At 51.4% G+C, this 24866-nt stretch overlaps 2 protein-coding genes across 2 annotated transcripts; one reads left to right on the forward strand and one right to left on the reverse strand.

The window, feature by feature from the left end:
* Positions 1–1292: 1292 nt before the first annotated feature.
* TGME49_202190 (hypothetical protein) lies at positions 1293–10315 on the reverse strand. Its single transcript, XM_018779193.1, has 7 exons — positions 9572–10315; positions 8232–9307; positions 6559–6877; positions 5276–5352; positions 3024–4102; positions 1786–2216; positions 1293–1724 (listed from the first exon to the last, which is right to left on the reverse strand). Exons 1-6 carry the CDS (start codon positions 9770–9772, stop codon positions 1894–1896), a joined length of 3075 nt encoding a protein of 1024 aa, XP_018637415.1. The 5' UTR covers positions 9773–10315; the 3' UTR covers positions 1293–1724; positions 1786–1893.
* Positions 10316–13626: 3311 nt separating this feature from the next.
* TGME49_202180 (hypothetical protein) lies at positions 13627–24840 on the forward strand. The gene is made up of 11 exons (XM_002367463.2): positions 13627–15435; positions 15800–16092; positions 16408–16483; positions 16691–16773; positions 17026–17467; positions 17975–18318; positions 18723–19187; positions 19599–19686; positions 21058–21466; positions 22666–22768; positions 23316–24840. Exons 1-11 carry the CDS (start codon positions 13770–13772, stop codon positions 23544–23546), a joined length of 4200 nt encoding a protein of 1399 aa, XP_002367504.2. The 5' UTR covers positions 13627–13769; the 3' UTR covers positions 23547–24840.
* The last annotated feature ends 26 nt before the right edge of the window (positions 24841–24866 follow it).

Below are 24866 nucleotides of genomic sequence, written 5' to 3' on the forward strand. Positions count from 1 at the left end.
AACTCTGCCCACGAGTTCAGACAATCCATGGTAGTACGCGCCAACCTGGGTTAGACGCCGATGCTGAGCCGCGCTTTCTCGGCACGGTTGATGGAATTAGTAAGGACATGTGTGCGCGCTTGGCTGCTGTACCTTTCACCTATGCCTAGGACGAACGTGGAGAGTGAACAGGGATGGCCCTGGAGCCGAGTTAACTACAACGCTACCACACATATTGACTGCCGCGCTCATTCACGGGAAAGTGCACAACTTATACACTCATGCTATCATCACAGTGAAGCATGTACACACTGAAACCGACGACTGACGATACAAGGTGCCCAGTCCCGTCGACAGAGCAGTTGTCATACGTACGACCAATGCTTGCAACAGGCATGCCGATAGACAGAGACAACCAATAAGGCGTGTCTTAGTTCAGAATTGTCCATTTTCAAACTTTGTCGACAGCGAGGCCAGCGTCCCGTGTGTGTGAGGCAGGACCTGGCGCATACGACGTCAGCAGCGCACCCCATTCGACATCACCGCGTTTCTCGATAGGAAAGGCGCAACGGTTCTAGACAGCGAGTGCCGCCCGAAAAGTTAGTCTTTCCTTTGAGCCACAATCTGCTGTCCTATCAAACCATATGAAGTGAGCGTGTACTCGCTATCTGTACGGACTGGGAAGGCGCAGTTCGAGAGGACGCACTGCTGGTGGACATGGGCGTGAACCGAACCACTTTCCAACAGGGAAATGCTACGAACATAAAAGGAAATGCTTTCATCCCATCTGCTGCGAAAGACAAGGTTTGAGCCGATCTGCTTGCTGTCGGGAGTCAACTCTTTTTCCGTTCCTGAGGACATCTGATGAAGTGAGCTCTTGAAACTGCTGTTTTTCGCGAGGATGCACATCCTTCCATTTTCTATTTAGGTGCTGCTGATACACGAATCTAGTCAAGAAAATATACTGTCCATTCTCGATTTTCATGTGGAGCCTCACCAACTCTGGTGAGTGCGTCATTATTGACGCAGGCACAACGGACGTAGCACCGTCTACCGTTTCCGTTCATACTCTGCATTGCTAAGGAGAAAACCTGTTCGCGCCCGACTGCATCACATGCGTCGAAAGCGTCTGGTGTCTTGTCACAGCAAACACACCCAAGGTCTATGGAATCGACAAACGCAACTTAACGCCTGCCCAGTGGAACCATTTTTTTTCTAAAAAGACTGAACGTGCCGACAAGTCTGCTCTGTGTCGTCGGCGCGAGAACTAGCATTCACATGCGAGTGCCGCTAGAAGTTAGTTTGTTTTATCGGCACGACTAGAATTGTTTTCGTTTCATTTGGTCTCCTGATGGTGTAGAACACTGCGACACCCACAAGATGGTGTCTCCCTACACTCCGTGAACCTCGAAATGCCAAAATGGCCAAAGCGCACGAAAGCCACATGCAGTGCTCTTTAAAAAACGAATATGTCTGGGAAGAATAACACACTAGTAGCCAAAATTACACAAACCAAATAGTGAAGATGAAGTGAAGATATGTTCTGCGCGCCTGGCGCTGAGAGGGCGCAACCGAGTAGTGAAGGCGGGACTTCCTGGGTGAGCTGCAGATTTTGGGGATGGGCTGATTCGCATATCTCCTTCGGTTGCTTATTTGTGTCTCGACAAAAAGATATGCAGAGAGTGTTCCTTGAGTGTAGCAACTCTGTTTCCTGTCAAGCGTCTGTGCCAGTTCACCCAGACCTGCTGAAATACAGTGAAACAAACCGTCGTCTTTCTTTGCCACGAGCTCTGCTCAGCGACTCACCAGCAGCGGTGTTCCACGCTTCCCTTGAGAGCACAAAATTCTGCTGCTACCCGCAGAAAGATAAACGTCCGCATTCACATGCATGCGTACTGAACAGACACTCAACCCCTACGTAACCGCTCGTTTCTTTGCCATCGTCGCAGCGGCGATGGCAAACGCTTCAAACAGGCGAACGGGCGCGCGGAAATCAAGAGCATACACATCTTTGGACATTTTCCCCATCATCAAATAGATCGACGTTTGCTCCTCGTCGTCCGTAGAACATTCCTCTCGCTGTCCTTTACCCGAGGACCGTCTTCCCGAACCTACACACGGAATCAGCTGCAGGTTTTTCGCTGAAGCAACTTTGGCTCTGCCGAAAAAGGGGAGCGAGTATGCTTGGAGTGCCTCGTCCCACTTGGCCTTCACGTTCTGTAGAGTATAGGCGCCTCCTGCGGCGAGACGTGTGTCCAAATAGAATGAACCGACAAACGCGAATTCTTAGCTGACAGCTATACTCGACTTGTCGGGCGGCGCACAATGCAAGACGAACAAAAAACTTTTTCTGAAGTATGACTCGGGGTGTCACAAGCACTCGCGGATTTCAGACACATATTGTAGCCACCCGTGCACCATTCCTGCTCTTCTGTCACTTTTCTCCGTCGCACCCCCTCCCCTGTTTGTTACTCTCGCCCTCAATTGCCTACTCGATTCTACACACTGAAACGGCTTGCTATGTTGCGTAGAACCACAGACGCACCGAAAAAAATCGGCTCTTTTTATATGAATTATAATAGCTGCGCCTCAATACATTTCGGGGAGAACCAGCTAGCTCCAAATTCGACAAGCCTTTCCCAACTAACCTCATTTCTTATTAAAACTCTACATACTACTGCAGTTGAAAGAATTTCTAAAACAAGTAGCAAAACACATGCAGTATCGCACCCAAGCACATTTGGCCTGTAGCTAGGCCTCGCCTAACTCCTGTTGCACCCGAAGCAGATACACCTCCGCTGTGACTATCTTGACGCTTCCGAAGCGACTCTTCGGAGGCAGCGCTTCGTTCTCGGACATCCAAAGACGATAACATTCTGTTATGACCTGGTTTCGGTGTACTATCTCAAACTCTGTCTACGACTTCATGTGGACGGTCTTGGCCGGTCCATATGCGACACTCCCCAGGAACGCCTATGCTGGGTTTGTCCCCAGTTCGAGCACATCCCGTGATGAGTGTGACCCTCGGTACCAAGAAGACTCACCGTGTCTGTTCAGACGGACTTTCATTTGTCGGGGCATGTCTCCACGAAGATTCCGCTCAAAGTGGATTGTGCAAGGTTCCTCTTCCTCGCTGTGTGGCAGCACGCTGACGGGGTCGGCGTCTTCTGGTCTCGATTCATTCGAGCTGACTTCCGCACTTTTCTCCCGCGACTTCTCCCGACCCACATCTTCTTCTGCAACGACTTCTACAAATTGTCCCTCGGCAGCTTGCACTGCACTTGGGCTGCGCCGACAGTTGGGGAAGAACAGGCAGTCGTGGACCCACTTCATTTTTTCTGGCAGTTTCTCGCGCCTCTCCTCGCAGTTTTCCTGGTCGCGGTAGATCTCCTCGTAGGGCAGTTCCCAGTACTTGACGGGTGTGTTTTTTTTCGGATTTCGTTGTCTCCACGCGTCTCCCTCGCCCGCGCTCGGAGCGCGACCAGTCTGTGTCCAGACGCCCCCGAAGGCGTCTCCCGCCTCTGCAGTCCCCGCCTGAAGCTGCAAGCTCGCAGCGGCGCGAAACGCCTCGGTCGACAGTTCTCCTGCCTCCGCCTTCTCGTACACTCGGTAGAGTCGCGCGAACGTGCGTTTCTCCAGGGACGCCCTAGCAGAGGCCCCGAGTTGGTGGTTGTAGCCCTGCTTCAGCCCCCAGTTGGTCAAAGAGAACTTGGTGCCCCAGAAACTCCCTTGCAGAGTTCCAAGAAACTCTCTGCCGTACGCGCGCGCCGCGCTCACCACCGCCAGCAGCTTCTGGCTGCATGCAGAGACCACAGGGCGGGTTTCCCCTCCCTCAGGCGACTTTGGCGTGGCAGTGGGTGCGAGGTCGCTCCCCTCCGCGATCTGGCAGAAAGGCTCGACCGCGGTGATCAGCGCCGGAAACGGAATGAAGAACTCGACTGACGAGTGCTCGGACTGTCTCCGGCCACACAGCAGCAGCACCTTCGCCTGCGCCTGGTTGCAGAGGACCTGCTCGCTCAGTCCGAGTTGCCGACAACTCGCAGCGTCCACCAAGAGCAAGTACGCGTGCGGGTAAGTCGAGGGCGTCGCACTCCGCACTCGGCGGAACTCACAGTGCAGATACCTGCAAACACAGAACGAGGAACTTTCTTGGGTGGAAATCGCCCCCTGAACTCGCTTCGAGAAGAGCCTGGAAAACGCCAAGGAAACGGAACTCTCTTGCAGCTGAAATGCGCTTCTGAACTCGCGGTGCACGCGCCTCAAAAAACATCTTTGCGGAGGAAATCTCCCCCGCCTCCACGAACACTTCGTCCTCAAGACGAGCAGGCCGAGCCGGGTCAAGTGTGAGGGCAAATCGCAATTCTGGCCAGAAGAACCAAGCGGGGACTCCAACGAAAAAAGTAGAGTGTCATCAGGAGGCCCTCAGACTTCAGCAGTTCGTCGCGGCCACCTTCGTCAGGGTGCGACGAAATGTTTGTGCTCTGCTTCTTCAAAAGCATCTTCTCCCGGACCCATGCAAAAGGCGACCGAAGGAAGAGACTACCCGCCCAGAGTCTAGCTGACAGTGTCGCAGCACGCAGTTTGGTCCTCCCAAATTTTCTCTTTTTTCAGTTTCCCTCCTGCCTCGGCGGAGCCCGACAACCGGAAGACACCCAGCTTTACGAAAATACGAGTTGGAAAAAGACAGTTCACAGTGGAAAATGAAACAGGGGATTGCCTTTCGTTCTTGAGAAGACGACGAATTCCCAGTGTCGACTGAGACAAAGAAGTGACCAGGTATCTTTCGTGGAAGCCCCGCATTACGAAACGATGAAAGACACAGCTCGACTGCCTCGAGTGATGGTCGCACTGGAACTGGGAAAGACATTTTCATGCTCGAATGCAGGAAGCACAAGCCACCTGTACTGAAAAGTGTGAGAGGTCGAGAGAACGAAATAGCTGTCCCTGCGTGTCTGCGGTTAAACTGCACACGTGTGTCGGGAACAACGCGTTCAACCAGTGGTTAGAATCTTCACACTCAAAACGTTGATGAAGGCATCTTGTGATTCACTCGACTTCAACGTCTGTAAGACAGACAACATCTATTCAGACAGCCGGATGACCGCACCGGCCTGCGAGTCGCCGTCTGCGAGCGAGGAGCCTCCCTCTCCACACACGTCAAGCTACACATTCGTTTCGTCACCGATGCATTTAGGATAAATGCACATGTGTACGGAAGAACTCTTGAGACGCTCTTGTATTCAGTTCCATCGTCCGGCTAGTTACTACCTCTGAAAAACACAACGGGGTGGCTTACCCTTTCGGCTCCTCGAGAAACTTGCTCTTGGTGAAAGTCTCGTCTGCCACGACGCTCCAGAAACTGTGGAGAGGAACCTGAGGGCGACGGAGACACCGCGCACACGATAAGAGTTGGCGACAGACAAGCAGATTTCCTCCCAGAATCTGTGTCTGTCCTGTTCTTTCCATCGGGAGAGGCCTAGCACAAACGCACCAAGGATGCATTTACCAAAGCGAAGAGTGAGGCGCCACTACGGCTCTGTTTCTGCCCCTAGTCTTCTTCAACGCTCGACCGTGGCCGGGGATCCGTTTACATGGAGGAAAGAGGACGTCCTGGAAGAAATGAATGTTTGAAAGCGACGGAGAGCGTGAAAAAAGTACTTCAAGGAGGAGAACTGAAAGTGTCTAGTGGAAAAGTAGATGCTTGGAAACAGCTGAGAACGTGAAAATGGACACGTAGGAAAAATGACGAGAGGCTGAACTTTGCAGGGCGACGCGGAGCAATGTCTCAGAGTCAGAGAGATGTTGGAGCAGATCCTGAAACCTTCACACTTTGGGTCGGGTTGTCCATTCCAAAGGAGGTTGAGCAGATGCCGAGGCGTGATACACGGATTGCTGTCGTCATTCGCCTTAACAACGGAGAAAACGACTACTCAGACGCTAGTACGACCCGCACCGTAGTTGAAATCCAAGACCAGCTAGATCGCAGTTTCAGGAAGATCCCCTGTGTTTTCTTCTTTCTCACTGAAAACTCCCTCCGGCGAAGAGCGAGAAGCAGTTTACCGAGAGGTTCGAGGTTCTCTCCCCCCTCTACCTTTCACCGAAACCAGATGAAACGGCAGCATGCCAAGCGCCGTTCCTACGTTCCTCCTTTTTCGTTCAACTGACACGATTAACCTCCGACTTGGCCGTTGAAAAAATCGAGATGTTCTCCCAGGGCCTCACGCGCTCAGGCGTCTGACTGTATGGGCACCTCAAGGCGCTGTCGCTGCTACCTAGGGATTCTCAATATGGTTACGTGCAGCTGAGGCTGTGTAGTCACATTCTTACTAGTGAACAGGACAACTGTGAGCATGTGAGAAGTTCTCTTAATCTTGATAGGGAATAATCAAAGCCATCCGCGTAGGGCACCCAGAACAGAACAGTTGCGATCTAAAAAGATGCATTATGAACGATGTTCTCTGATCCATTTACAGTAGTAAGAATTCCTGACAAGAACCTCTGATCTGCGTCTTAGGATTGCCATATTCGTGCATCTGCAGTTTCTTTCTGTGTGTCGAAGGGGTTTCCCACGCGGCTTACAGTGTAGGTAAGATGCGTCAGAACAGCTCGCGAAACGCTATAACACATTTTCCTGCCGGCGCATTTCTGGAAGACAGAGGGGGGCAGCCAAGACCAGTCGAGAGTTGCGGAGGCGCCTGACTCGGGCGTAGGTACACCTGACGCGCCGGCCGTCGCGAATTCCCCACTTTTAGCCCGCGAGGCAGCGGCGTCACCCGAGCGTTGCCTGGTTCCTTGTTCCTCCAAATCGCTCTCGGTCGAAGTTTCAGGTTTTCGCAGCTCTTTCCACTCTGCAGGAAGTCCTTTGTCGAGCAGGATCCGCTTCAAGAGCCAGTAACAACTGCGGCGTACAGACAGAAGAAACGCAGGGTAAACGGCGAGCGCGTTCAGAACACTGACCGAGGAAGGAAATGGCGCCTCCATAGCAGTGAAACCGAGAACGGGGAGTAGGTGCTGCGGAAATCAAAGACCCGTTTAGGGTCTCAAGGGAGCAGGGAAGCGATTGATGATAGAAAGATCGTGGTTTGTCTGTCTCTCACACGAGCCACATGCAGTGTCATAGGTACGAGAATGGCAGGAATCACAGAGATTTGCATTGCCGTTTCGACTGCATAAGACACACAGACGCCGCTCGCAGGTCCCCACGGAAGGCGTGTGTTTGTGCTCTTTTTCTGCGGAGTGTAAACCACGAATTGGACTCGTTAAAGTAGTTGTCTACATTTTGAAGATCGTTGTTTCCAAAATCCGAGTTCCATTGAGCTTTCATGACCAATATGTCAAGGGCATGGAGTGTAGTGGCATCGAGCGTCCACTTGCCTTGCTCTACAAGACAGGCGACCTAACAGTGTCGCGCCTGATCTTTGAGCCTCAGCTGTCTGTGGACTGAAGTGCAGGAGAAAGGCTGACTCTGGAAATAGCTTCAGTTGGGGCACTCGTTGACAGTGTGCATCTACGGCTTCACTGCAAGAAAGCCTTGAACGGGTAACGCAACTACTAGCGTATGAGCGGCAGAGACGAGATAACTAGGATACAAGACACCGTTTTACCTCGTGTACCATATCCCAAAAAGACACCTGTCGCACGTCACACGGAAATTGACGAACGCAGTGAGGAAAACGAAAGACTTTCCTGAGATCTACGCGACGAAGACACGGCAGAGCCTTTCTACAGAGACCCGCACATGAAGGCAGGAGACGCACACAACGCGCCGGCTATTTCCTTGCGTCTCCGAAACTGCGCACATCTGTCCGTCACCATTACGGTGGAGTTTTCTCTTTCTCTCGCGTCTGCGGCAGCAAGCCCCGAGGGAAAGCTCCAGTGATGTGTCAAAGCATCTATCAGGGAGGACTGGGTGAGAAGCATGCCGTCCTGTAGCTACTGCTAGACAGACATGCGTCAGGAGTGGCCTACACTAGAGACCCTAGACTAGAGCTACCACCCAGCTGTTGTACGTCCTGAAGGAAAGAGAGGAGAACAACTCGAAGCGGAGACACAGAGACACTGTGGGATCCCCCAACGACAGATGCTCGTAAATCCCACAACGCCTTCTCTGAAACTCACTGGGCATGCTAGTGCTGACATGATTGTTACCTCAGCTCTTCACAGAACAACGGGGAACATACTTCCAGATGAAATCCGAGTGTGTTCTCAGTCCCGGAGTCAGAAGAGAACCGCGTGTCGCCCGTTTGCCTCACCTATCCATGAGGAGCGGGTCGTCGTACCGATACGCAACACAGCAGGAAGCAGGGAGAAGAACGTCATCGATTTTTCGACTTAATTGTTCCCCCAGGGTCTCCTTCAGCGTCCGCAAAGCCTCTGCAGAAGCCGCTGCTCCGAGAGTGCATGGATTCGCCGAGTCCACGAGGGCGGGACGAGGGTCGCCCCCTCTCGCCTTCGCTCTGCCACGGAGGCCGTCCTGCGTTCTTGTGAGGGGTTGTGAAAGCAAGAGACAACTTGCGTAGGTTTCCAGAAGTTTTTCTGCAGGGAGAGTCGCCAGCAAAGCGGCGGCATCAGCACCAATCCGCGTTAAGTCTTCCCGCGAAAGAGCGCAAGCGGCGCCCCTCTCGGACTCGGAAGGAAGGCCCGCAGGCGACACGGACTCCACCTTGCCCACGCCTGGATGCACCACAGACGCTCCTCTGTGGAGAAACGCATTTCCCTCGAAATTCGGGTAAAACCGAGTGACATCTGCCGACAAACCCGCACCGTTTTGCCGCCTGTCGCACTCGGCCGCATCCATTCGCGGCAGCCCAGCCTCCCACCGCAGTTCGGGTGTACGTACACCCCAGGAGTCGGCCAGCCGGACGTCGCCCTGCGCGTCAGCTAGCCACGCGGCGTCGCTGCGACTCTGTTGGCCTTGCTGGCGCGGCGAACGGGCGGAAACCATGCCGGTCCGGAGAGACGCGCACGCACCTGCGAGCGTTGCTGCGCGCTCTTGCGCACAGAACTCAATCACTCGCCACAGCGCCTCGGCCGTCACGTGGTCTTCCTGGTCAAACACAAAGAGCACCTGGCGCACGCACCGCGGCACCCACGCCGGCGGGGTGTATGTACACTCCGGCGCCGGGGCGCAGGAGTACCTTGCGGTTGTGTCGAGGCGGCCGGTGGCAAACAGCGGGAGGCCGTCGAGAAGGTCTGCGCCGACTGGCGCCGACATTTCCACCACTTGCGTTTGCAAAGCAACATCTAGAGAGGGTGTTTTGACTGCATGCGCTTGGCTTCCTGAATAGTCCTGTACGCTTTTCCACAACCCCGAGCTTGCCGGAGGCTCCTGAGCAAGTACACGCCGGACACAGCACGAGGACTGAATGCTGGTACCGGTGTCGTTGCGAGAGAAGTAACGGACAGAAATGAGGGCAAGGGGCTATGACGGGGAATCAGTCAAAGCGTGGACTCTCGTAGACACTGCAGGTTGTCGTACATCTTGTGGATGTGCTGGAAACCGTACACGTGGCGTCCTGGGGCATGCCTGAACCGGGAAAACGCCACAGAGCTGACTGTCTTGCCGAAGGACAAAGATCCTTCTGGGTCTTACCGGACTTTTGGCAGGCTCGCTGGTGGAGGGGGCCGAGACAGGTGGTGGGTCGGCGGTATCAACAGAGTGGTGCCATCGGTACTTTGTTTGTGTGATGGTCACCACGAGCGTTTTCTCTTCCTTTTGATTCGGATGTTCGTCGCAAGTGGCAGGTCCTGCTGCCGCGGGACTTGCGTCACCTGAAACGCTCACTTCTGACATTTTAGTCAAGAGGCGACAGAGCAGCAGCTCTTGAACACTCGCTGTATCAAATCCGCAGGTCTCGGCTCGCTGCGGCCATGCTCTTTTGCACTTGCCTTGCTGGCTCTGAAGCGAGCAGAGAATGGGATGCGTGCCGAATGGTGGGCATCCCTTCAAAAGGCGTCTAGGTTTTCGAGAAGACTCATGGACGGCGACGCAGCGGCGTGCGCACGCAGACAACTGCACTTGTGGACTTCTCTGCGCAGCTGCCTACACAGCGCATGAGAGTATACACCTGCATACGCACGCATAACTTGATGTTGTTTCAAAGGAGAAGCCGCGGCATTTTCTGCGAGCTTGCAGGCAAGACACCGCCAAAGTTCGCCGCGGCAAATAGGGAAAAAACTCGTTAGCTTCAGAGCGGCCTCGTGAGGCGCGAATGGGAGGAAGCCACGAACGAGACCAGTCGCAAGTGACTCACCTCACTGGAGTGAAAATAGCACGAAAGCTGTCGAGGAATCACCAAAGGTTTAGTAGCACACAGACTTCAGAAAAGGGAAATTTTCAGCACTGACAGCGGACCGCATGCACGCGTCCGCGAGGGGGGAGAAAGACATGTGATATTCAGGATTTCTGCGAAAAAGAAAGTTGTCGAAACTGCTAAAACGCCCATTTAACGCAGAAGGAGCTATCATGTTCTGGCGAATCTCCGAAACTCTTTTCTGCGACTGGTTCGCGGCAAAACGGCGCGAATTCCATGCTGCAAATATCCAGAAGACCGGCTAGGTGGTCGGCACACGTGCCAGCCGTCTGGTCACAAGAAACGAAATGGAGGCTGCCGGGGAACAAACGAACGGTGGCTTTCCGGCATTTTGACGGATCAGCAACTTTCTGGGTCTGAAGGTAAATCAGCGAGTGATTGTCGATTTTTTTTCGAAAATGGAAGCCTAATATCTAGCCCAGGAACTCGACAGCCCGCAGACAACCTGGGAAGCCGCCAGGGTTGTCGCCGGGCGGCGCGAATGGATTGGGAAACTTTCCAGCTTTGACGCTACTAGCTTTTTTCGGCAAAACAAAAAGGAAAAATCCCGCAGAAAATGCTAATAGGATCCGCATGTCTTCGCCTGGAGTTTTCAGCGTCTGACCTCCGCTCCTTTCGCCGTTTTCGACTGTTCACTACCTTGCGGTGAAAGATCAGAATCTCGACTCTTTGTCTGTGACGTTCCATACTCTTGTAGATGAAAGGTTTATCAGAGACTGGGAATCGCGCAGGAGCCCTGTTTGTGGTTCGATCTTTCATGCTCAGCCTTCGACCAGGCCAGTCAAGGAAAGAATTGAAAGTCCCCACAGGAAGGCACCGTTCTTTTCGACTGGAAACTGGGGATTTCGATCGAGGAAGTCTGCTGTCCCAGAAGCCACTTTTCATGAACGCCCCGCGTCAGCAGCGTCAAGTGCACTCGTATCCAGCTTCATCTGAAAAACAAACAGTTGTGTACAAGCTGTAGAAAGCCCTGGAGCTCTGTGTTCGACACGGCGCACAAAGAATTTCAGGGAAACAGCACCGGCGCAACATAATTCCGTCTCCGATCGGTTCCGTACTTGATGAGGAAAAGTTCCATCCAAGACAGCTGGCTGAAACTCAAACTCACCTCAGTTGACTGCTTAGGAATGCTAAAAAACGTGCTGGACTGCTGCATCCGACGACTTTACGGTTATTCCACATCGGCTTCCTTGTAAGCGAAATCCGTGGATCGAAAACCCCGTAAACACTCGTAGTAACAGGGAGAGAGATCGACTACTCAGATGCCGATTATTTATCTGTATTTGTCCTCAAACTGAGAATAGGCATTTCCGAGACTTCCTCGTGGACCTGTTTGATACAGCACCCGTGTCTCGGAATCGCGACGTGCGCTTTTCAAGCATGAACTGTTTGGATGCTGCTTGAGTATTCTATCGTTTAGTCCCCCAAATGCTTCTGCGGCACACTTCCTAAAATCGGAAGATCTTCCCATATGGAAAGAGATGCTTCAGTGAAGTTGTGAGGTGCCTTTCCACTCACCACCAAACACGGCGAACAAGCCTTGAGACAAATGCAGCCGGTAGAGTTGAATGGGGGAGAAAACGTGGAATACGGCTATCCCGAGAAAACTTGTGTGTTATTTTATAAGCTGGAACTGGTCGCTTGTAACGTGTGGAGAGTTGGAATTCGCGAGGCGATGCCGAAGAACTTTAAGCTTTCTTCTTGGAGAGTTCTCAAATGTGTTTTGCGTGTTTTGTTGGAAGAAAGAGCACCATACGATCAGAAGGCTTTCGCTTTTGTACGACTGAGGTTTTCGACAAAAACCTGTCTTTTTCCAGAACTCGCGAATTTCCTCGCTGCCCCGCACAGTGACGTGCGACGCAAGCAATTCCTGTTTTACAGTTTCTGTCTCATTGAAGGTACTGGAGGTTGTGATTTCTTTCCGAGCAGATGCACGCAAACTGTGGTGACTCGGTTCCTTCGATCTGATTTGCTTTACCTATGTGATGAGGCGAAATCGGAGATAACGGCATGAAGATACCAAGCTCTCAACAGTACATTTCCGAGCGTGAGACGTCAAGCAGCCTGGGAGTGACTGTGGTGGGGAATCCTGGACCGAGCTGTCTCGCGACGGTTCACCTCTGAATCGGGAAAAAGAAGCTTTCCCCCAGCTTTCTTTCCTGAAACGACTATGCTGAAGCATACAAGGTCTTGGCTGAGCATTCCAATGCAGTGAGCTTGAAGGAGTTTTCGCTGGAAACCTTTAGATAGCGACATCGAAGATCATCTGAAAGATCCCTCCGATTCGAAGGTTTTTCGGACAGATGCTCGATGCCACACAACACAGGCTCTTGTGTCCACGCACTTGACACGGTCCCTTTTCACACCTGTTCTGTATTCCATACTTTTCTCTTGAAGTGCATGCTAGCACGTATACACGGTCCACTATCAGATCCACTGTCGTGGATACCGAGAGATCGACCTACGCTTCGGATGTAGGTTTGTATGAATAGATCGACGGCCACCGACGCGAGGAACGTAAAGAGAGACAAATAGACCTAAGTAGTCCGTGGAGACTAACAGAAGACCGGAGACTACCACTGTGTGAAGTTCCATTCGTTATACCCTGAATCTTGAACATAGACGTTCTTGGAAGGGTCGATGCTGAAAGGACTTCTCTACGTTTCTCTCCTCCCTCTGGGTGTACGGGTTACCTCCTCTCTACTCGTCTAAGTCGCGTAAGAATGCTCTCAAGATTTCCTCGAATGGCGTGTGGTTTATCTCTGTGCTCGAACACTGAATTCGCCTTTCCCTTTCGCTTTCAAAGTTTTCACCTAACACAGACAGGACCCTCTTGAGTGTGCCTCGGAAGGCGCAGATTTTTGCAGCTCATCAAGACCCTTACACGTTTCCTGAGGAAGACAATGAATGAATTAGCGTCTCGACTGTTGCATACTGTTACATATTCCGTTGGTCTCCATGTAACGCCGTTCATTCTCCCGTCTGCGCATACACTCGCCGATAGTTGCAGGTCGTCCACTTCAACACAATTCTTAAAGATCACCGAATGACGAACTGACACCTATGCGTTGGTCAAGTTTCATTTGTTTCCACTATTCCGCTTCTCACCGCTTTTCTTCGGACCCTGTGAAAACGTCAAGACACAGGTCGTTTCGATGCATGCAACGGCGCCTTTGCAACGCGTTCCAGAGGAACGCACATCTGTCTCGTCCTTCTAAGGCAAACACCCCCCAATCTCTTTCCTCGGCTTCTCTGTTTTGTTTTTCGCAAAGAGACGAAAGCTTTTCGATGCATTAGTTGGCTTCCAACCGAGAAGTAAATATTCTGAAAATGCGGTGATTTAAGCGACGATTGCTCAGAGCACGAGTGTGCAGAGATGCAGACTCTTTTCGCAAGAAGCTTCTCAGCAGAAACTGCCGAATCCTCGTAAACGGAACAGAAATCCCTCTCCTGCTTTTCAAGAGACATGGAGAAACGATGAGACGCCGGAATCCTGGGGGCGCCTGGCGCCCTCCCTTCTCGCGATGTCTCTTTCCTTCTCTCTCCACTGCGTCGGCTTTCACAGTTCGGCTGCGGAAAAAGCGAGACCGCACGGCGGAAAGGGAACCTCCCCCCAGGAAATTGCTTCACTCGCCTTTCGCTGCTGGATGCGCGAGTGTATGCTGCGATGTACAAACACCTCTCCACGCGACGGCGCTCTCGCTCGCGAGTTGTCGACGCGAGACGGAACCTGCAGATTCAAGAGAATCAGACAGACGCACAAAGAACGGAACGCACAGGGAAAGAAACTTCCCGGAAAGAGATACACAAAGAGGAACTGCTTTCTTTGAATCCGAGAGGCGTTGTCGCTTCGAGAGAATTCGCCGCCGAGGCACCAAGGCTGCTTGTTGGGCGTCTCTGTTGCTCATGGGTCTTGTCTTGCGTGTGAGTTTTGATTCTCCGATTTTCCCTCGACCTTCTGCGCTTGAGGCTTCGCGTTTTGTCTTCGGCGCAGCTCACCGAACTTCTCGCACCTGCCATGTCAGGCCTTCTCGCTGTCTCTCTCGTGTCTTCTTCCGCGCCTCTCCAGTCTCTTCTCTCAACCCCCATCGGCTGTTTTCTTCGTCCTCTTCTTCCCGACCTCGTCGCCTTCCTCCTCTCCTTCCTCAACAGGACTCGATCTTCTCCTGGGCCTCCGCCTGTCTCTCCGCCTCTTCTCTTTGCCCGGCCTGCCTCTCCCCTTCCACGAAGCCTTTCTCTCTGAGGCGTCTCGCCTTCCTCCTCCTCCCCGCCTTCCCCCGGACGCCCTCGCCGCCCCACACTGTCTCCACTGTCTCCTCGCGTCTCTTCTCTCCGGCCTGCTGCCGGGCCTCCTTGCCCGCCTCGTGGCTGCCGCGGCGCACGTCCGGCCTCGCCGCTGCGGCTCCGGCGCCGCAGGCCTCGCCGGCGGACTTTCTGCCTGAGTATTTCCACAATTATCCCGTCTCGGACGATGCAGAGACGGAGACCGAGTTTCGCCCCGGCGTCACAGCTGAGATGGAGAAGGCTCTGCTCGGCTACGAGTTCGGCGTCCGCTTCAGTCGACCCTCGGACGACCGTTACGTACCGGGATTCACCCAGAGCCGCATGGCTGCCGCCGTTCGACCCCACAAGTCGCTCGCCGCCGCCACCGTCACCGACGCCCTCGGGCCTCGCCCCGGCCCCGCCCCGCGCCCAACGGGCCCGTTCGACCCGCCGGAACCCCAGGGTCACGGAGACACCTCAGAGACACCCCACACGCCAGACCCCGCGCAGCAGACGGAGACACAGACACCGTTGAGAACTTCACGCACAGACGAGGAACCTTCTTCTTCTGCGGCTTCCTTGAGGTTTTACACCCGCTTTCCGTATGATGCGGAGGCCGCAGGAGCGCCGGCGGGAGATGCTCGCGAGTTCGCGGCAGCTGAGAGGCGACGAGAAGAGGAGAAGAAAAAAGCAGAGAGAGAAGAAGACAAGGGATTCCAGGTCGGACTGCAAATCAAGCTTCTCCGGGAGGGTGTCCTCTCCATTATGGGCAGCGGAGACGGACATCTCGCCAGCAAGACTCGAGGAGAAGACGCCGCAATCCTCTTGAAAAAGAAAGTCCCTGTTCACAGACTGAAACTCTTTCAGTGGGACAACCTTGGTGAGTTTCAACTGCACGGATGCTCTGGAAAGGATCTAGAATCTTGTAGATGGAGATGACTCTTTATGGCGTAAATGCGATCGAATTTTTCCTTTTTCTCTTCCTCTTGGGCTCTCGTCTTTCTCGCTTGTCGGTTGCCGCTTGCCCTCTTCCTCAGTCTCGCTCTTTGTCACTCTTTCTTCTCGTCTCTCTCCTCGTGTCTGTTTTTCTATCTCTCTCTCTCTTTCTCTGCCCTCGCTCTTCCTCTTCCATCGCTCTTTCCCTCCTTCCATTCCTTCTCACGTCTGGCTTCCTCGCGTTCTCTCTCTGCCTCTTGCCTTCTTTGTGTTCACGACTTCTCTTTTCTCGCCGGTCTTTGCCTCAGAAGTCGCGTCTGCGGGCGGGCATCTGCCGACGTTCCACCTGTCGCTCGTGCGCGCCGTGGAGCTCGTGCGAGCTTGCTACCTTCACTTCGGACCTTCGAAGGCCCCGCGGGGCTTTGCAGTGCCGCCGCCTTCGCGTCGGGACCCTCTGGAGGAGGACGAAGCGACAGAGGCTGCAGCGCGCGCTCTTCTGAACGAAGAAGGAAACGCGGACCAGGTTCTCGAGAAATTCCGCGACAGACGCGAGACGCGCGCCTGGCCGCCACACCTGGTCGGACTCACCCTTGGAGAGCAGGTGCGATCGAGCGGGATAAAACGAGAGGCGGACAGCGTGGAAGAAGAGGCAAGGAACGGCGATCAAGGGGAAAGAGACCCAAAAAGGGAGAGGGGAGGCGACCGGGAAGGGGAAGGGGAGGAGAAAATGGAGAGGTTGAGGAGAAGGGAAGTTTTTCGTGACGCTTCTCGTGTCTCTTGTTCATCGTTGCGTTTGATGAGTCTGTCGCGCTTCGCTCGTCTCAGTCTGGTCATGTTTCTCTCGATTTTCTGTCTCCACGCGCTTCACATTGATCTGCTTAACTTGTCCGGACGTTCCCGTTTTTCTTCTTGACAGGAAGACCTTTTGAGGCGACACAAAGACACTCTCGTCGAAGATCTTCCCGCAGCTGCCGACGAACTCCAGAAAGTTGGTGGGAATTTCTTTCGCTCGATTTCGCTCGTTGTCTGCCTTCTTTTCCACGTTCCACTCTACGGGGGTTGTTCGTTCTGTTTCTCTCTTCCTCTCCGTTTTGTTCTCTTCTGTGCCTCTCGCTTTCCTTCCACTTTTGCTTTTCCTTCTCTTCCTTTCTTTCAGCTGCCTTCTCTGCTCCCTGCGAGTTGGGTGTCTGTGCCTGTAGGATTCTCCTGGGAACCCACGGAGCGTGCAGAAGACGAAGAGAAGGAATTCAGCATTTTCCTCGAAGCCTTTGCTGCCTACTTGGTGCGTCTTCCCTATTGCTTTCTCTGCCTTTCCTGTCTTCTCTGTAAAGTCACTCTCTCTCTTCTCTGCAGTTCCGCTTTCCTTCGTCTCTCTGAAGTCTGCGTTCTTCTCTGTACCTCGCTTTCCTTCGCCTCTCTGAATGTTTGGTGCGATGTCTCTCACCTCCCTGTTCTCTTCTCTCGCTATTTCTCTGTCGCGCTTCTGTCCTGCGCCTGGAGTCTCTCGCTGCACCGCCTCCTTCGCTGTTTTTAGGCGGACAAACGCTCTGGACCAAAGGAGATTTCTGTGAATCCCTCCGGCGAAGTCAGCCTGGACCCGCTGCACCCATCGCCTGCCGTCGCGCCGCCTCGCGAGCCCCCGCGGGTGTCGCCGGCGTTGCCGAGCCGTCTGCCGGCTACCCACTTGCCGCCTCGGTTCTTCAAAATTCCTTCGAACGCGTCTTATCCAGAGTATCTCTGGGGATATCCGCTGGGAGCAGTTGTTGCGGAGCTGCGCAGAGGAAGAAAGTTCCTCGCTCTCCCGCATGCAGTCCAGATGCTGCTTGCTGTCGAGTTCCCCGTCCACACCATCGACGGAGTTGAAAAGGTTCTGTCGAGCCCCGAAAAAACGCATACAAACAGTGCCGACACGGTTGGAGAGGAAACCGCGACAGAGAGCGAGGACCGATTTCCCCCAGCAACTCTTGAAGACGAAGGTACTGAAAAATGTTACCGGTGTATGTATATGTATGCATATGCATGTATGTATATGTATATATATGTATATGTATGCATATGTATGTTTATATTTGCACATGTACGTACGTAGGTGTATGTATGTACGTATGCGTATGCATGTTTGCGCATATGTATGTATACGTATGCATATATATGTATAAGTATGCATATGTATGTCTGTATATGTTTGTACGTATATGTTTGCATGTATATGTATGTTTGTATGTGTATGCATGTGTCCACATCAAATGGACGTATCCATGCACACATCCGTTTCCAACTGTATGTTTACACATATAAGTGTATATTTCATGGGTGGAAAGATTTGCGGGAGTGAACGGAGGCCCGTGCGGAAGTCTGTTCTGGAGTTCGCGGGAAGGCTTTGTGGCTGCGGAGACCGCGTTTGAGTTTCGACGGAAATTAAACCGTCAGCGCTTTGCAGCTCTTTCGTTCCTGCGAGACTTGGCGCCGGCCTCCTTTCTCAGGCTTCGTCGAGCCGGCGCCCTTCGAGGAACTTCGCGCCCAAGCAGAAGCCGGCGAGGACGGTTCTGGAGGCGAACGCGCCGGTTCGGAGAAGACCGGAACGGAGACCGAGGAGACACAAGACAGAGAAACAAGAGGAATGGGAGGAGAGAGAGAAATGAGCGGAGAGAGAGGAGATGTAGAAAAGGACGCAAAGAAGGCATTTGTAGAGGAACTGGATATTCACGAACTTCGCAATCTCCTGGCCGATGTGGTAGATTTTGAGGAGGCGGCAGAGGCATCTGTTTCGGCGTCGAGCGGCGCAACTCGTGCTGCAGATCCTGCAAAGCCGAGGCTGGCGTTTCCAGTAGGTTGTTTGTTCCATTTGTTTGAGAAAGAATTCAGGAAATGTTTGTTTTTCTCTCCCTTCTTCTCTTTTACACTTTCCGCCCTTTGTTCTGACCATGCTTTCTTCTTGTCTTCTTCCGTGTTTCTTTTCTTCCCGACAGGTTTTTCTCCATTCGCTTTTTTTTCTTCTTCTGAGGTTTTCTTTTCCTCGCTCCTTTCCTCTCCCTTCTCCTCTTCTTCTTTTTCTCCTCCGCTCCTCTCCATTCTCCACTCCTTTCGTCTCTTTCCTGCTTCGGCGTCTCCGCTTTCTCTGGTCGTTTTCTTCTTCCTCTCTCCCCCACTCTCGTTGCCGCTGCCTTCCTGTTGATTCTCTCCGGCTTCTCACTCTCCTTTCGCTCTGTCTGTTTCGTCTGCTCCCCTCAGGTGTCTCCGTACTACCATTTGATTGCCCCTGCGGAGTTTCCCTTGCCGCCGCCCGCGCGAGTGCCCGCCCCGCGGCGCGGTCTCCGTTGGGAGCTGCAGGCTCTCCAGGACCGGCTTATAAACGAAGAAAGGGAGCGGGGAGAACAGGTGACTTTCGAGGACCGAGAGGCGGGAGGCAGCGCGAGGACAACTGGGGGACCAGTGCCGACAGAGGAGGCGACGCAGACAAAAAAGAGAGGAAAGGGACGGAAGGCGAAGAAGACTCGGTCGAGGTCGGAGAAAGAGGAGAAAGAAGGAATAAAGGCAGTTTCCTCTGAAGAGAAGAAAGCGCTGCCGTTCTTAGCAGACCGAGCTCTGAGGTATCCTCACACGCTCTTCTCTCGCAGGAGAACGGAGGGCGGCTTCCACTACGCTTTCGACAAATGGAGTTTCGACGACGTCGTCGAAGCCATGCAGTACTTCAACGTATGTCCTCCGTGCGAGGAAGAAACGTTGCTTGGAGACACTTGACTTGGTGAAGAGAAATACACTCGTACTCTGTAACGCAGCCGAGGCCGGTCCTGAGCAAACGCGAAAAGTCTCGGGTGTCGATGTGGAAGAGGGATGTTTCCTACGCGTCCTCTCTCGATCTCTCTCGCGACCGCCGTCGTCTCAGTACTCGTCTATTCTTGCTGTACCGCTCTGCACCCATACATATACACTTACATACGCATATTCATATCTATCTATCTATCGATCTATCTATATAGATATAAAGATATAGAGATATATTTATATATTTATATATATGTATATATACGTTTATAAATGTATGTTGTATGCTATTCGTGTGCGGATTGCACTCGTTTCAGGCTTTCGGCTTCTTCTGTTTTTCAGGACATGTACCGAGGAGTCCATCGCGAAATCGGAGGCGAAGAGCAGCTGACGTTCAACGTGCTACCCAGAGGGTGGTGCATTCCATCACGTGAGAACTCCACAAAAATTTGAATAAAATTCTTCCTAGTTACTCACTTCGAACCTTTCGCCCTTTTGTCCATCTGTCATTCTGTGCAAGAGGCACTGCACATTTCTTCAAAACATTTATATACATATATATATGTACATGTAGTTATATATGTATATATATACATATGTATATGTATGTATGGCTATGTATGGCTATGTATACATATATATATATATATATATATATGCATACACATCTGGTTATCTACATGGATATGTGCTAGCCTGGTAACACTTGTGAAGAAGACCCTTTGTTCGTTTACTGTCTGTTCCCTGCCACCCTTATATTTTTCTGTGACTGGCACACGATTCACTTCGTATTACTACTTCTGAATATATATATATATATATATGAGTATACATATATATATATGAGTATACATATATATATATATATGAGTATACATATATATATATATATATATATATATATATGAGTATACATATATATATATATATATATATATATATGAGTATGCATATATATATATATATATGAATATACATATATATATGCACGGGTGTCTCTACTTGCATACTCTCTCCTCATCTGCGTATCAGTCTTTTTATTTACCACCTGTATATTTATATGTACACGCATGGATATATTCACATATCGTCGTGTATGTTTATATGCAAACAGACATATATATATATATATATAAATGTGTCGTCATTCATACATATATGATGATAAGACGCGTTTTATATGTTTATGGGCGTTCCATCGATTTGCCTCCTTGCTTCTTCGAATCCAGCGAATCTACTTCCGTTTTTGGAGTGGCGTTTTTACAAGGGAAGCCATGCATGCGCACATGGATAGCTCCGTCAAAGAAAAAATCCATCGATGTCTTCATCTTTTAAAATGTCGATTTTCTCAGGTGTTGGACTTAGTGTCCGCATCTCCAGACGTGAAAGCCTACCGTGCACACTTTGGGGGGGAATCTCATGTTTGCTGAGAGGCGGTCGCGAGCTTCCACCAGTCAACCAGATTGTCTTGGTCTCACAGCCAATTGAGAGACGTATAAAAGCGTTTATTTATTTTCGTGTCTATCTGTATGGGCGTCCGCAACCAGTAGAGGCTATCTCTCTATACATCTCCCTTTTTATCTCTCTACGTACATCTCTATCTATCCCCATCTATCTCTCTGTTCAGACATGCCCATGTTTGTTTGTGAATGCATGTATATGTAGCCGAGGTGGAAGGCGCGTGTGTTTCCTGTGTACCTCCTTTTTCTGGAGACAGAAAACCGCTTTCTTCTCTTTGTCTAATGTTGAACGAAGTCTCTCGCTTGCTCATGTCCCTGCCCTTCCTCTCGATTTCCCACAGCCGATCATCGAACATTTCCAAAACTCTTTTCTCCCTTCTCGAGTCTGCCTGCCTCTCCTTCTTCCTCTCCTTCTTCTTCTTCCTTTCCTTCTTCTTCTTCCTCTCCTTCTTCTTCTTCCTCTCCTACTCCTTCTTCCTCTCCTTCTCCTCCTTCTTCTTCCTCTTCTTCTCCTCCTTCTCCTTCTTCCTCTTCTTCCGCTTCGGTGCCGGAGTTTGCGGAGTCTCTGTGGCCGAGAGAGTGGTGGGGAATGCCTCTAGGGAAGTACCTCCACGCGTTTCGTATCGGCGACATCGACGCGAAGTTTCATCCTCGGCGTCGACCGGTCCTCGATCGCTTAGGCCTTACCTGGGGTGACCCTCTCCAGTATCTGCACTTCACCTGGATGAAGCTTATCAAGGCTATGCGGTGGTACGACACACTTGTCCTCTCCTCTTGTAGCTCCACTTAGCGAAAGTCGCGCGTCGATACATTCGCGGAAACGTCCTCACATCACGAAGCGATCGATTTCTACAATTCCGCATGCATGCATATCTATCTATCTATCTTTCTCTCTCTCTCTCTCTCTCTCTCTATCTATCTATCTATCTATATATCTATATCTATATCTATATATATATATATATGTACATGTGCACTAATACATACCTTCGCATCTTTCTATCCAGACGTCTTCGGGACCTAGCGCGAATGGGTACAATATATATATATATATATATATATATATATATATATATAAACATAGGCGTTTCTGTGTATTGCTGTCACTTTATTTTTATCGATCTTTGTTTGCGTGTACGCAAACCTATCAGTGTCTTCTTTTACGATCACCTCCACTCTCGTCGGGTAGCAACAGACCTGCGTTTTAGTCTGAGTATCTTCACACTTGTGTGTGAAATTCTTGCTATTTGCGTGTGAGCTTGTTGCAACTTGTGCATAGATATCGAGAATCTGTGAATAGAAGCCTAGGAACTTGTGTTGAGATCTTCTGAAATCTGTGAATAGAAGCCTGGAAATTTGTGTTTAGACCTTCTGAAATCTGTGAATAGAAGCCTAGGAACTTGTGTTTCGAGCTTCTGAAATCTGTGAATAGAAGCCTATGAATTTGTGTTGAGATCTTCTGAAATCCGTGTATAAGTACTGCGGAATGCGCAGTCGAGCTCATGAAGAGACGCGCTGAAGTTTTTGCGTACGACCACCCCACACGTTTCGCTGTCTCCAGGAGTCTCCTCAGATGAGGGGTGGGAAGGATTCGGATCTCTCGCTTCGCGACGCGAATTAACGAGGAAAATTTAGACTGAGCAGCTTGCGTCATCAGCGCCATCGCACTGAACGTGATTCTCGCTTTCGACTTCTGTCTGAGGTTGTTCTTGCATCGCTCATGCGCAACAGGCATCAAAGGATCTCGGCGTCTCTTTGTCGCACAAGTCGAGTCTTGAAGTGTAGTGGTTTCGCATGTACGCGTCTGATTAAAAAAGCAGACACCAGCAGCAGTTTGCCAGGAAGTTTTCCCCAGACGTTTTTACGCATGCGAATGGAGAGACATGTGTGCAGCTGCTTCTCTGCCTTTGTGTTGTCTTCGCTCCTCGGTTTTTTTCTCTTCTTTCAAGGTGGATGCTTTTTCGCGGCCAGCCTCTCGAGCAATTGTTTCCGTGGACTGTCATTCCTGATTTTACTTTCGTTGCCAACGTGTGCAAGCCCGAGGAGGTTCAGGTAAGAAAAGATGTCACGTTCTCTGTTTCCTATCCCTTTCGCTGTGTCTTCCGCTTCTCTCGTTAAACTCACTATGTCTGTCTACTCTTTTTCCCTCCTTCTCTTTCGTTCCATCTATCCTCACTCTCTTCCTCTCTCTTGTCTCTCTTTTTTCTCTCTACTTCCTTCTCCTTCCCTCTCTCCGTCTCTCTACGTCGATGTCGCAGCCTCGTTCTTCCTCTCTTAATCTCTGTCTTACTCGCTTCCTTTATTACCTCTTCTCTTCTCCTCACCGCTCTCTCTCTCCAAGTCTGCATTCTGCTTCTCTCCCTCTCTTTTCGGTGTAGACGCACGCGTACTGACGGCTGTGTACTTCAGTCTCTGTGTCTTCCCTCTTTTATTCCGCAGTTTCTCCAAGTAAATCTAGGATCAAAAGCGGCTTTGCATGTGCGTGCACTGATGAAGCAACTGAACTGCATTGCCCCACAGTTGTTTCTCTTTTCTCTTCTCTCCTGCCTTCTCTTTATCTCTCTCGCTCCTTTCCATCTGTGTTTCTTCGCTCTTTCAGGGCGTAAAGATCGGATATCTTGTGCACATGGCGCGACGTCAGGAGAACATTCTTTATCACTTTTACCCTAATCGGTTCGAGATCTACAAAAGACTGAATCTAAACATCTTGCCGGCAGACAGACTGCTCCTCGATTTTCCTTTCAAAGTCGAAAAAGAGTCTTTGCCGCTGCAAGGCGAGCTCGGATACCTCATCCCTCATGTTCCAGAAGAACAGAGAGAAGATGTGTAGCAGTTCTCACTTTCGTGAACAGAGAAAAGCGGGCGGATGCCGGAAAACGGTAAAAAGGAAAATGAGGCAGAGTCAACTTCCGAAATCCCCCAAAATGCTTGTCTCGGATTCCTCGTTCTCTCTTTACTCCACTTGGAGAAGAAAAGTCACAGAAAATCTAGTGACGCTTGAGAGTTAAGGATAAGGAAGGAAGCGGCTTCTGGCGTCCGCTTGCTCTGAGCGAGACGTGTGTGTGTGTGTGTGTCGCAGAGTCTACGAAGGACCGACCAGAGGGGTGTGACTGTTTTTTCCGAATATAAGGCGTTACACCTGCACATCCGTTCGCGTGCACTTGCGCGAACAGAGACGCAGCTGTTTGCGTTTAAAGCGAGACTTTCGAACGACTTGTTTCTTTTCATGTGAAGTCGAAAGCAGGTAGCTGGCGGTGAGGAAAAGGCTTTCCGTTACGCCGGCTCGGTCCACTTGAGTTCGCCTTGAACTGAGAAGTGAAGCACCACGAGCGCACAGCGATTAATTTTGGTTTTAAGTTTGGTTGAGGGATGCCCATCGGTGCACTCGAGTTGACACTGGGTGAAAGGAAGTGGTGGTACCGCGGTATCTGCGAAAACGCGTGGAGACCCATTTTGTCGGGGAGGGCGTTTCTGCGCTCCAGAGAAAGACGACATCTCTTTCTCGTTGGCTGCAGCACAGAGAGAATTCGTTTCCTCCCAATCCTTCGACGAATCTGCAACCTGTGACTATCGAGGAAACCGAGCAACAAAGGTTCTCGGGACTAGGGAGCATCTTAAAGCCTCTTTCCTCACACAAGTGCCACCAGACTCTACGCGTAGATCAGTAGAAGACTGGATAAAGAGAAGAACCCACCAGTTATTCCTGAAACGCGGCCCTCGGGCAGACTTCTCGGCTCTGAGAGTCAACAGAACTTGATGGCATCGGAACGTCGTGACAGGTCGCCGCCAAGAGTCGAGGGGAGAGCGAGAGAGGGTGGAAACCGATTGCGTTTCTCTTTTTACAAAATCGCGCTTCCACTCTCTCTGTCATGGGCGAGTACGCCTTTTCTCTCTCGCTGCACACACTTCGAAACATTTGAAGCTTCGTCTGAAGAGTATTCGTGTTCAACAGAGACAGGTGACTGTTTGAGAGAGTCTCCGAAGACTCTGAACTCTCACGCAACAGCAACGAACAAGGATTGCAGAAACTGAGAGCACGGGGAGAGCACCAACGAAGAGACGGGGACGTTTGAAACTCTACACAGGAAGTTGGAAACGGAGGCGCTGTGAAAAAGGGAGACGCGGTGGGGACGGAGACGCGGTGGGGAAT

The sequence above is a fragment of the Toxoplasma gondii genome, chromosome VIIa, assembly GCF_000006565.2.
Source record: "Toxoplasma gondii ME49 chromosome VIIa, whole genome shotgun sequence".
Lineage (NCBI taxonomy): Eukaryota > Apicomplexa > Conoidasida > Eucoccidiorida > Sarcocystidae > Toxoplasma > Toxoplasma gondii.

Coding starts and splice junctions, on each gene's coding strand:
- TGME49_202180 (XM_002367463.2), top strand. CDS start 13,770: ATGAGACGCCGGAATCCTGGGGGCGCCTGGCGCCCTCCCTTCTCGCGA. Junction 15,436..15,799: donor CTTTCAGTGGGACAACCTTG/GTGAGTTTCAAC, acceptor TCTTTGCCTCAG/AAGTCGCGTCTGCGGGCGGG. Junction 19,188..19,598: donor AAGCCATGCAGTACTTCAAC/GTATGTCCTCCG, acceptor TCTGTTTTTCAG/GACATGTACCGAGGAGTCCA.
- TGME49_202190 (XM_018779193.1), bottom strand. CDS start 9,772: ATGTCAGAAGTGAGCGTTTCAGGTGACGCAAGTCCCGCGGCAGCAGGA. Junction 6,878..8,231: donor GACCCGCTCCTCATGGATAG/GTGAGGCAAACG, acceptor TGTACGCCGCAG/TTGTTACTGGCTCTTGAAGC. Junction 5,353..6,558: donor TGACGCATCTTACCTACACT/GTAAGCCGCGTG, acceptor CGTCGCCCTCAG/GTTCCTCTCCACAGTTTCTG.